General features: G+C 46.1%; 1 protein-coding gene across 4 annotated transcripts in view; it reads right to left on the bottom strand.

Moving 5' to 3' along the window:
* Positions 1 to 358: 358 nt before the first annotated feature.
* PHACTR3 (phosphatase and actin regulator 3) overlaps positions 359 to 12,758 on the bottom strand; it is a 203,409-nt gene continuing 191,009 nt past the window's right edge. For all 4 annotated transcript variants that reach the window (XM_043480277.1, XM_043480276.1, XM_043480275.1 and 1 more), the window contains 5 exons: positions 10,015 to 10,070; positions 5,805 to 5,866; positions 4,623 to 4,763; positions 3,054 to 3,130; positions 359 to 936 (listed from right to left, as the gene is read on the bottom strand). In XM_043480277.1, coding sequence (XP_043336212.1) covers positions 921 to 936; positions 3,054 to 3,130; positions 4,623 to 4,763; positions 5,805 to 5,866; positions 10,015 to 10,070 — 352 coding nt within the window. In that variant the 3' untranslated portion in view covers positions 359 to 920. The remainder of the gene's footprint in view (positions 937 to 3,053; positions 3,131 to 4,622; positions 4,764 to 5,804; positions 5,867 to 10,014; positions 10,071 to 12,758) is intronic.

Genomic DNA, 12,758 nt, shown 5'->3' on the forward strand with positions numbered 1-12,758 from the left:
CTTTGTCTCTATTGTAAAGTCTCTGTTGTACAGAGTCTTTAATAATGTTTGCAAATACGAAATTAAAAATACTCTTAGAGGTCATCATTTTCCTTTTAGTAGAGTTTTTCAACAAGTTGTTACTTATTTCTAGGTTTATTACTCAAATGCTTTATAAACTTAACTTGAAAAAGGTAATTTGATTTCCTAAGGCACAAACCACAAATACTAAAAGAATTTACAAAACACACACAAAGTTTGAATTCTCCTTTCTGTGTTTGGCTTCTGATGGCTCAAAAATAATAAAATTTGACTTGTTCCACAGATCCTTTGTCTAAAAAAATCTCTTACCCCACCCCAAGAAACTGTAACACCCAGGTTAATTTCCTGCAATAAGTAGTCATTTAATTAAAGAACAAAATTAACAGGAATCAAAATGTTGCAGCTGTATTTTTTGTTAGACATTATATAAAAAAAGAAAAAGTATAATACAGTAAATCATTTTGTATAACAGGAACTTAAAGAGTTCTCTAATTGTGATGAGAATAAAAAGGTCTTTTGCACATGGTACTGAAGACACTGCGTACACGTCCCTTGGTCACAGCCTCAGTGTGGTGACCCTGCACACGCACGTCACCATCCTCAGTCACACCGCAGAGCTGCAAGACAAGGCGGGAAGGCAAACAACAGTTTTCTTCGGGTCGAGTCCCTGGGGTTTCTCCTGTCCCCAACAGTTGACACTCCTCAGGCCCCAGAGAGTGAAGGGTGTCCTCTGGTCATTCTCTCACAGGTGAGCGTGGCCAGGATTTCACCTGTGTGTGTGGTCCTGCTCCTCTGGCAAACACAGCAGGTAGTAATGAGCTGAACTTCAGGAAAGCTCCCTGATGGATGTTCAGTGTTGGTATCAAAAAGTAAGCACAATTCTTCTCAGAAGAAAATCTCTATGGCCTGTGGAATCTAGAAGTTGTAAAAAAAAAAAAAAGACAAGGTTATACATTTCAAAGTTTAAATTGCCAAAAACCTTCCACAAATGACTCTGTTGCTATTAAAATCTTTGCAGAAGTTCAACATGTAAGACATGAAGATGGACCTGCCTGGGTTACAGTGGTGTACAGCCTCAGAGGGCACCCACCACTCAGGCCCCATCATAACCCAAAAGGAATCGAATGGTGAATTCTTAAGCCTATCTAAAACTTAGCTTGAAAACTGCTAGGTAGGCCCTTGAAGTTCACAGAAACAGCAGGGCTTTGCTGAATCAGCAGATGTAATGAACTGATTAACAAATGATTGGATATTATAGTAGAGTTATAATTTTGTTCTTGTAGAACTGAAAATGTGTTTGTGGTACTGTTTAATGCACTTGAAATTTCATATCACTAAAATCATTGCTCTTTTAAAAGTGGGCATTGAATGCTAAAATGTGGTGGTATAAAAATCTTAATATTTCCTGATGTGTAAGTTTTGGGCTCACTCTGAAAATTCTGTCATCTAAAAAAGCTATCAAGGACTTATGAGAGAAAGTACATATCTTTAGTAAATATATTTTAATAATGTATAGTGAGAAATGTATTAAATATTTTCACATTACCATACATAGAATATGCAGTAATTACATCTTTTTTCTGTAACACGGGATTGAACATTAAAAATAACTCTGAATATTTTACAAAGAATGTTTATTTCCTAAACACTTTTTAGTGTTCTGAACACTCAAAAGTAAGATGATTTATTCCTACCCCAAAGTGTGTCAGTCATGGGGGAAACCTTAAACATCTTTAAACAAACTACTTGCTTCATTTTTCCTGCTCTTCCAACCTCTTCTTCCTCCCTTGATATATTCAAAGTCATCTATCTCATAGGACAGAATTCTGTTGGCTTGGTTTCTATTCCATAGCCACATTGCACTTTACAGAGTAAATCTTATAAACAACAACCATGGTGGCCACTTTGTGCCAAACTGAAGAGAAAAGGAGTCCACTGTTTTGACTTAAGGCAGTATCTCCATTCAGGATTTCCTTTCTCTGTGTGTCTGGGGCCTGAGCATCTCTAGCCCAAGGGAGAGATGACCAACAGCTGGTGCAGGTGAAGGCGTGTGACATCAGGCAGTCCTTTGAGGATAAACGTGTGTGAGAACCTCATCATGGCTGTTCATGGACAGGAAGAGAAAGTGCTGGGGGAACATGCCACCCGTGAGCACACTGGCATCAGCAGGCCAACCCGTGCCACCCCTGTTTATGGGTGTATTCCCCTTGGATGAAAAGTCTTTGATTATGGAAGAATCAGCCATGTCCCCATTGGGATATAAGCTCCTTGAACACGGGACCCTCCTTTACTTATAGCTGACTCGCAGCATAAGAATGGCACACAGTGATACTGACATATTTGCTGAAGGAACAAAGGCTGTTGGAAGACCTTCGGGGCAGCGTGAGCTTGTGTTAAAGATGTGAGTATAAACTTAAATAAAGTGGGAAACAAGTGGGATTGGTGCGGAGAGTAATTTCACAGCACTCCTCTACATATAAATCGAGGGGGTGGGTGCAGGCGGGTTCTGAATATGAGAGAAGGGGAATACAGGCAAATTACTTTCAGTGCTTTGAGACTAATGTCTTTAAATATACATTAACTACTTAAATAAAACAATGTGTAATACTGTTCTACATCCCACCCTTCACCAAAAGTGTTAGTCCCACAGTCCTGTCCAATTCTTTGTGACCCCAAGGACTGTAGCCCACAAGGTTCCTCTGCCTATGGAATTCTCCAGGAAAGAATACTGGAGTGGGTAACCAGCCATTCCCTTCTCCAGGGGATCTTCCCAACCCAGGGACTTGAATCTGGGTCTCTGGCATTGCAGATGGGTTCTTTATCATCTGGGCCACCAGGAAAGCCTGCCAAGCCCTATGTGAAACCACAGGAACCAACAGCACTTTCAATTGAGTTGCATTCTGTCTTCAAGACAGTTCTCTGCAGACATACTGAATTCTTTTTCACCCTAACATAGTGATTTGTGACATTTTTTTCTCTTAAAAAGTACCATATTGCAAGGATCATGAAATTCATACAAATAGAAATCTGACCTTGTCAGATGCTTGCTTGATGCATGTACCTCCATTTCATTACTTTTGTATTCATTCAGTTCTTTACGAATTGCTGCCTGGAATTTAAAAACAGCACATTATTTTTCAGGACTTTAGAAAGTTAGCATGGGAAATGAGTATCATGGTTGTGGATTGATAGTCATTCCTAATACTTGCTGACTTTGTTATTTTGTGATAGAGTAAAAAAATTTTTGTGCTTAGCATTTAGGCTTTTACTTATTTTTATAGCCCTACCAACCTAGTACATAACTGGTGTTCTGGAAGTATTTAGTGAATTTGTTTACTGTGCTGGAGTGGGAATATATCACCCCCCTGCCTTGACCCCGCCCCCACCCCCGTCCCATGTCACCAGGATACATAACAGATAGATCAAGCACATGCTCAGGGCACTTGTAAGAACCTCAGAATAATGAGTGAGGTTCAGGTTTTGGTGAACTTACTTGGAATTTTGCAACTAGATAATCTAGAAGTTATTCTAACTTTGGCATACATTTATATTTTGTGTCATTTGAAACATAATCTTCTTGTTACATGTGGGTGAGATGTGCATCTCAGTCTTTTCAGGGCTTCTCATCTGGCCCTCCAGCTTCCCAACGCCCATTTTCATCGTGTGCGTCTCTCAGATAAACTCTCAGGCCAGGGAAGACAAACATCAGACACAGCCTCTGGGGCAAGGAAAGGCTGCCAAAGATGCCTGAATTCTCCCTTCATGGCTGGGCTCCTCTGAGCACATCCACCCTGAGCACCTAACTATAGCCTGTCTGCATTGTTCCAAGAGGATGCAATGCTTACGTGCGTTCATGTATAACCTCACAGACTCACACTCAGCTTATGAAGACAAGGAACCATTAGCAATTTCAGCACACACAATGGCTGAATGTATTATGTTCCTCTCCTTTAGGGATGCTTTAAAAGTTCTGGAAGTCACTCGAAGTGGGGAGGTAGGAGAGACTCTGTAGACAGAGACTCCCAGGTCTAAGTCCTGCCAGTCTTTCCCAGTCACCTGTTCAATGGCACCTCTACAGGGATAATAACAACACTTCTCTCTCAGGAATATTTGGGAGGATTAAGTACCTGGCAGGCTGGGTTCAGTCCAGGCAGCCTGAGGGCTCTTGGTGGTGGTGGTGGTGGTGGTGGTTTAGTCACCAAGTCATGTCCGATTTTTTACTCCGTGGACTGTATGTAACCTGCTGGGCTCCTCTGTCCATGGGATTCTCCAGGCAAGAATACTGGAGTGGGTTGCCATTTCCTTCTCCAGGGGTTCTTCCCCACCCAGAGATTGAACCCAGGTCTCCTGCATTGCAGGCAGAGTCTTTACTGACTGAGCTATGAGGGAAGCCCATATGGTGGTAACCAAAAATGTCCCAGCCATTGCCAAATGTCCCTAGGAGCAAAACCATCCCTTAGTTGAAAACACGACCCTAAGCCCAGGTTCTATTTGTGATCCCACATCCGGTCAAGCACAGCCTTATTTCAACAGCTGATGGTGCCCACTGTCTTCTGACACATACACACCCATGAGCCAACGTGCACAAGTCTGCTCAGTACCTTATCTGCTGCCGACAGTCTCGTCCAGGGTTTGTCTGCCCGTCTGTCATAGTCCTGTGCTTTCGCCACCTCCACATAATCACTGAATCGTATCAGAATTTTTCTGTCTCTCAGTTCATCAACCGTGGGTCTCTGATTAAGCTAAAATAAAAGATCACCATAGTTAGGTCTCACATGCCAAACTAGCTTTCTTAGTTTGTTCAAGTACCCTGAACAAACCAGGACCCTTCTATAAATAAATGTAAAGCTCTGAAGCTGAAATATAACCCTAGTGCACACACACACACAAAATCTCTAATGTGAAGGGCTTAAATTATACACTCTTAAAATGACAATCCCTTCCCCTTAACACATCTTGTCACGAGCACTCACACCCCCAGGAAGCTAGGGGTGCCCTGTCCATGGCACAACTCAAGGAAAGCTGGATGAATTACCTAAGGAAAAATTCTACAGCACCAGTTGTTGCTTTTCAACTATCATTAGGTAAGGTTTTCCCAAAAAAGCTTCTGATAAAGTTGAAATACTAAATACTACTACTAGCACTCATAATTCAAGCTCAGAAAGGATATTCTATTAACTTCAAGTAGGACAAGATTTTACTATTATTATTATTATTAGAGAATACAGTAGAGAAAGGGAACACCAGAAGACTTGAATTTAGAGACGGTCAGGGCTTTAGAAGGAGACCAAACTTTACAGACTTGCTACCTATATCGGCCATAGTACATTTTGACTTAACTATTTGAGTCTCAGACATAAACTCTTGAAGCTGATGAAGTTTTCTGTAGTCAGGAGCTTCTAGACAAATGGAAGGTAACCAAGGAGTGTGAAAGGCAACCTGACACATTGATATCCAGGCATGCTTTGCTTGAGCACTGTGTAAAGAGCGCAAATAAATGAAGAGCATGCCCAGTCAGCATCTGACTTCCTAGAAACAATCGGCAATATCATCGAGGCCACACGGCCGCAGTCATGTACTCCGTGGCTGGGTGAGCACGTAGTCCACGGGGACATCAGTCACCCCCAGCTTGATGCAAAAGGCACTGCTTTTTCACTGTCCAGTGAGTGAATTCACTGTTGCCCAAGAAATCACAGGTCAGCATCACAGAGTGATGGCCTGCATCACCTATCCCAGTCTTTCCTACCTTAATATTCAGGAAAGAGATTCTTAAATGATCATACCTTTCTTGTCAACCTTTGCTTGATTTCTCTTCTTTCCTCTTGCTCTGTCTGATCATTCCTTTCTGTGAAAGAGTAAAACAAAAGAAGGGAAAAACAAAGAATCAGGTTGAGACTTTCTCCTCTTTAGCAAGGACATGTGCTCAGATCTGGACATTCTGGAGGCTACAGGTGTAACAGGAATTCCGGACACCTGGCAGGTGACACTTTTTTCCATATCATTGCACTTTGCCAATCACTGCTCAGGGAATTATGGTCTCATTGTTCCACAAAAACACTTATAAAGGAAAGTTTTGCCAACATCACAGCCTGGTTCTCCTGGGCCCTTTTCTGTGTTAGAAATAACCACACAGATTGATGCTGGGCATTGATTTGCAGGAGAAGCAGGAAGCAATTCTCTCCTAATCAAATATCATCTCTGTGTGTATTTACAAGTAGGAACATAGATGGCAAACAAAATTGTTTTAGTAGGATAAGTTTTATACACACACACACACACACACACACACATAATATATTCAAGTATATATGAATGAATATTGTTAGAACTGTCACTGCTTTTCCATGTAAAAGGGATTCATACTTTTAGCCAACCAACATAAGGAACATTTGCCTCAGATTCTGGGCAACATATGCCTGCCTGGAATTCATATTTTCTGGATACATTTCAAATCCAAACATACCCAGGAACCCAGATGATTCTCACTGCAGAAGTGAGACACATGACCTGCCTTTTAAAGGACCTGAGTCTCTCACCAAAATTGGTTTTGCCTAGTGAGTGTCACTATTAACATGCAAGCCGTGCTTACACCTACACTTGGAAGCTAAAAATGGAGCAGAATGCTGAGTCTTAGTGTAAAACGTAAGCTCCGCCCTGGGATACCAGATAATGGATGTCCTATTTCTGGCTCTCTCTGTTGCTAAATAAAGCCTCAGGTCCCTGGAGGGGGCCCAGAATTCCATTCCTGGGAAACAGCCCTCATCTGTCAGCACTCCTAGAATCACCGCCAGGTTTGAGGAAGGGAAATTCTGCAACTCTCCGTTAACATAAGCTCATGTTACCTGCCTTTCTTTGAAACATTTTAAACATCTGTGCAGTTAGGAGATTTGGTGATGGGCATTTAACATACTAGCCATTGTACTTTTAAGTAATTTTTTTTAAAAAGGAAGATTCATCTTTCATTTGGATGTTTTAGAAAAAGAAACCAATCCCTGTTATGTTCTCTGTTCTTAATCTAAGTGAAAAACCAGAAGAAATCACAGTTATAAGCTTTCATCTGAGAGCTGATAATACAATTAGAAAAAAAAATGTGAAAATACCACATAGAAGGCTAACCATAAGAGATTTAAATGATGATATGAAACTAATTCTTTCGATTTTTAAAAAATGTTGGCCATGCCGTGTGGCACTCATGATCTTAGTTCCTGCCCAGGAATCGAACCTGTGCCCCCTGAAGTGGAAGCAAAGAGTCTTAATCACTGGACAGCCAGGGAAGTCCCATAATTCTTCATATTTCTTAAAAACAGGCCATGAACAAATCCTCAGTACACCCTCCATATAGAAACACTGAAACAAGAGCAGATCTTTCTGTTTTTTAAATTGTGGACAGCATCAGCATCATTACAAGGTCATCGGAGCACAGCAGGGGTCGTGGAGGTGCCCAGGGAGTGTGCCCCTGCAGGCCAGGTGCTCTGTGGGGCGCCAACTCCAAGGTCCTTCCTGAGAGCCTAAGCCACAGACTCTCTGAGCTCCCCTGAGCAATGGGTTTATAGATCTCTTATCCTCAGACTCAGAAAGCCCTGTGCTTTATACAAAACAAGGGAGAAATAATCAGAGCCTCCATACCCAGATTTTCTGGAAATAGTGCCAGTAGCTTGGACAGTCACACAAGCACCTTCTGTAAATAGTCAGATGCACTATTGCTCCTTAGGCAGTGGTCAGAACATGGATGATGGAGCCAGGCCACCTGCGCATGAACCTCCGCTCCTTCCCTCGGCCAACACTCATGTAAAAAAGTCCTATTACCTCCCAAAGTCTGAGCTTCCTTACAAGGAAAGTGGGAACAGCCATGCAAACCTCACAACTGTCTGGTAACAATTCAGCGAGGGAACAGAGGCAAGCCCTGAGTACAATGCCTGGCACAGAGTGGGCCCACCTTGGAATGACCACTTCTAATACAACCATATAAAAGAGGGCCACTGTGTTTTGACAGTCTCGTATCCACAAACGCACAAGCCCAGTTCTAAGCGTTCTTCCAACATGGTCACAGTTAGCCATGAGGCCCCATTTGCAGGGGAGCAGGTACAATGTGATGATATTCTAAGCCATTGACTCAAAGCAGAAAATACAGCAAGAGTGGAAGCCAGTGTCAAGGGCTGTGGGGATGATGCTCTAGGCTGGACCATATATAGTCAGTCGATCCTCATCTCCACGGAACCAAACCAAACCAAACACCCACCTCAAACCAGCAGTGACATTCTCAAGGATGCTGCCCAGGGCACTTGAGAAGCTTCCAACTAGGGACGGACCTGACTGGCTGAGTGGCAAGGAAGAGACTGTCAGGGCCGCAGCAGGGAGCCTGTTTTCCTGCCCTGGAGGTGAGTGCCCTCAGTCCGGGATCCACCTGCCATCTCTGCTCACCAGGCACAGTTCTGATATTCAGGCGTTCACGTCTAAGTGTCTATGTGCAAAGACTAACACAATTATAAGCACTTGCTGGTGGGAGGACCTGGTCATCCACTAGAGCAGAGAGGAAGTGACCACTGACAGGAGAAATGGTTCCTAAGAGAAAAGCCTCTGCCCACTCTGGGCAGCAAACCAGGCTGAGGGCAACACTCCTTGGGCCTTTAACTTGCCCCATTTGAGTCTTAGATTACTACCTGAGGGGGCATCTGTGACTGATGAGCTTTATAAGTCAGTGACTTAATTTTTTTAAATTCAAATATTCAGTAACAGCTTCACATTTGTATGTACCCACCTGATTAAGCAAGCTATCCATGAAAAGATGTTCTTGAAATTCTCAGATACGGCTTAGTTGATGTAATATAGAATAGTAGTCACCATATCAAGTTTAAAAATAACACTTTTTTTTTTTTTTTTGCTGCACTGCTCAACATGCAGGATTTTAGCTCCCTGACCAGGGATTGAACCTGTGCCCCCAGCAGGGGAAGCCTGGAGTACTAACCACTGGACCACCAGGGAAGTCCCTAAAACAAAAAATTCATAATCTTAAGGTTTAAATATTTCCAACAGTCCTTAAAAGGGGGAGTCTTCCAGGCAGTTAATAAAGGTGCTGAAGTCAAGAAAGAGGAAAGAGTCAGTTAGGACTCAACACTCAGACCAGAGGTTCTGCCTTCTACTTTTGGACAGTAGGTCAGCCATGGGACTGTCTTAACTTTGTAAAAAAGGCATTCATGGAATGAAAAACCAAATTCAGAGAATGTCTGCAGTGCTCCCTCCTAAAGAGAGAAAAACATTTTAAAAATCCAGGCCCTTAGAAGACATGCTATAGAAAATACCTCGCAAACTAAGTCTGTTGACCAGATACGACAGAAGTATCTGGGAAACACCTTTGAAAGGGTTCTACCACCCAAATCCTCAATGCCTTTAATGAGATGGAGCAGTGTCCTCTGCACCAAGGAGGCTCTTCCTGCATGCTGGTGCTCAACACATGTTGGAACCACAGCTCTACCTGGGAAAACCCAAAGGATGTGAAGGAGGGAAGGATCTAAAATTGCAGAGTTCTAAGCCACAGGCAACTTCCTAGGCTTTTCTGTTCCTTTGAGCTGGTACTTTACTCCCCCCAGAGGGAACTACAGAGGGCTGAGCCCTTCCCTGGTAGGTTTCATACTCTGTCCACACCTGCCTGTGATGTCCGTGACCATGAGGAGCCCTAGTCCCAAATTTCCAGCGACACCTGCTTGAAACCCAGCCTGCCAAAGGACATCATTTCTCTTCCATCTAGAGAGCTGACTCATGACATAACCCCGAAGTAGGGACATTTTAAATGATGCCAGGAGAGCTTTTTCCTTTTTAATTTTCAACGGGATGTTGCTGGCTGTTTCAACTTTCCCGGGGGCTTGCTTTCAGAGTTGCCAACAGTGGCTCAGGGCGAGGGGAACACAGGAGGGCTCAGTCAGCCTGCAGAGCCAGGTTCCCGCAGCAGCCTTGGAGCACACGTGAGGGAAGCCCCAGGGGGCCGACACTACTCACGTTTCAAGATGTTTCTTCTCTCCAGTTCCTCCACCGCGGGTCTTTGGCTCAGTCGTCTGCGGAAAAACACTAGAATTACATTTTGCACCATGGTGGCTGCCGGCGAATTGCATCCAGGGTCTGTGAGGGTACGGGGTGTCTGGCGCACCCCCTGAAGATCGCCTCCCAAAAAACGGGAGGAGGGAGGAGGTGGGGGGACCTCCGTCGGAGGCAGCCTCCTGCTGGCAAATCGAGTCCGACCCCCGCGCGGGAGGGAGGTGGCCCTCTGTCACCGGGCGGCTAGGGCAGCCTGCGCTCCCGCTCCCGCTCCGGACAAGCAGCTCCTCATGTCCAGATCTGCTGCCAGCCCGGCAGGCTGGACGGCTCCCTAGGTGCAGGTCCGAGATCCAGCCAGGAGATGGTCCCCTGTCCGGGGGCGCAGGGAGGGGGGGGCAGCCGCGTCTCCAGCTTCTGTGTCCCAAGCTCCCAGCGACCCGAACACTGGCACTCGCCGGGTTCTGCTCTAGCCGCGGTCCGGCCTCACCCGACCCTTCCTGCAGGGAGGCGATGGGGAAGCTCCTGCCTCTAGCGGGCGCGGAGCCCAGGCGCGTAGGGAAGAAGCGCATCCAATCCTGGCTGGGAATCTCCTGGGCTGAGCGCGCGCGCCGGCCACGCCCACAGCCGCCCGCCCACCGCCTGCTCTGCTAGTCCGCTTGGTGAGATAGGAGGACAAATTATCATTTCCTTTTAAATGGCTTCTCATCGAGGGAGTTGGAGGACGTAGCCAAAAAGAAGAAATACATAAATAAATAAAAGGCTTGTCAGGAGAGGGAGGCATAACCAGTCAACATTAATGCCAAGCTCCAATTATTTCTGTAACTCCAATAATGTTATCCCTGGGGCAGAGCCAGAAACGTCCCCACTTCCGGATCCTTCTGCCACTGCAGGGAGGTGACAGGCGGAGCCTCTGAATGCCCACAATGCGGGGCCATAATCCTATTTATAACCCCTGTCCCAGCACAAAGCCCAGGCCCCCGGGGGCTCAGCTGCTCCTCCTTCCACACTCAAGGCGACACTGTGCTATCGGCTCCTAGGCGGGCTTTGTGTGTCTGCTGGCTGGTGGGTGGTTGCTTAACATCTTGTCTGCATGTCTGCTGAGACTTGAGCGTGCCCTCAGACAACTCCTGGCTGGCACCCAGGGGCCAGGGCCTCCCGCTCCCTGGCAAGCAGCAGGCACCAAACCAAGCTGTTTGGGTGGGGCTCCCTCAGCCTGGTCAACCCCCCCCCCTCCCCGCAGATGCTATTTATTCATTCACTAAGTGACGGGTGGGGTGGGGGTACCTGCTCTGCAGCAGCCACTGTCCCAAGCCCCAGGACACAGTGGTCCTGCCCTTAGAAAACTCAAGTCTAAAGAGGAAGGCAGACAAACAGCAAGTGAGCAATCATCCCAGTGAGCGGGCAATGGCATGGAGAAGAGAAAACAGGGGTGGGGACGTGATGGATGAGGGAAGGGGCAGGGGCAGGGGAGGTCCATTTCCTAAGAGATAGCAGAAAAGAAGGAACCAGCCTTGAGAAGCTCACATTTCTAGACAGTGTCTCCTAACTGTTCTGGTGCTGAGCTTGGAGACAGCCGTGGGGGCAGTGATCAAGGAGGACTTCCTGGAACAGGAAACTTTGGGCAGTGTTGAGGAGAATCCACACGAGGTGCAGAGCCTATTCCTTAGGGGCTGCCAGCTGACCAGCTACGATACCCACAGGGACAGCTGAGGATGGAGACCATACATCTCCTCAAGCATGAAAAGTACCCCAAAACTCTACTCACTTTGCCCCCGTGGAGGGCTTTTTCTTGCTGGAGCCCTGTGTTCTCTTCTAAAACGAGGACTAATAATAAATCTTCACACAGGTGAGAGAACTGAATGAGAAAATGCACAAATACACTTGTTATACCAAGCTTGCTTGGGACAGAGATTTCTCAAGAAATGTCTGGAGAGAACCCAACCTGTGGGTTGTCAGCTGATCATGGACTGAGTTCCCAGAGAGGCATTTCATCCAACTTGCACGTCTCAGAAAGGTGTGGATATCTCACCACCATAATCTCCGCTGCTGGCTCTAGAGGTAAAGGCAGGCCTGCCAGGGTGAGGGCCACAGCAGGCCCCCAAAGCACCTCCGAATGGCCCAGAAGGGGCAGTCCACCAGCTGTGAACAACATGTGACTGCTGGGTTGTCAGCAACCTGCCCCTGTACCCAGAGGGAGCCCAGGAGCCCACAGCTGGACTGCAGCCAGAGCCGCTCCCTGGGGGACCCCAATCACAGGGAAGGGTGGTACTGCAGGTCGAGGGTCCCCATTTGGACTCACACCTGCCTGTACCTGACACCCCAGCTCAGGAGCCTGAGAACTAACTTGGGTTCACCAGGCCTCTTGTGTCAGAGGTTTAGTGAGCGCAGAGGACACGCCCAGTCCTGGGATGTGGCCGGAAGAAGTTAGACCCAGCCCTGCCCTCGGGGAACACAGGCTCTAGAGGGGACAGACATTCAGTCTGTTATCACTCAAGTCAGTCAGTCAGTTCAGTTGCTGACTCTGCAACCCCATGGACTGTTGCACACCAGGCTTCCCTGTCCACCACAAACTCCCAGAGCTTGCTCAAACTCAGGTCCATTGAGTCGGTGATGCCATCCAACCATCTCATCCTTTGTTGTCCCCTTCTCCTGCCTTCAATGTTTCCCAGCATCAGGGTCTTTTCTAATGAGTCAATTTTTTGCATCAA

Source organism: Cervus canadensis, chromosome 10 (genome assembly GCF_019320065.1).
Source record: "Cervus canadensis isolate Bull #8, Minnesota chromosome 10, ASM1932006v1, whole genome shotgun sequence".
In the NCBI taxonomy this organism is placed as follows: Eukaryota; Metazoa; Chordata; class Mammalia; order Artiodactyla; family Cervidae; genus Cervus; species Cervus canadensis.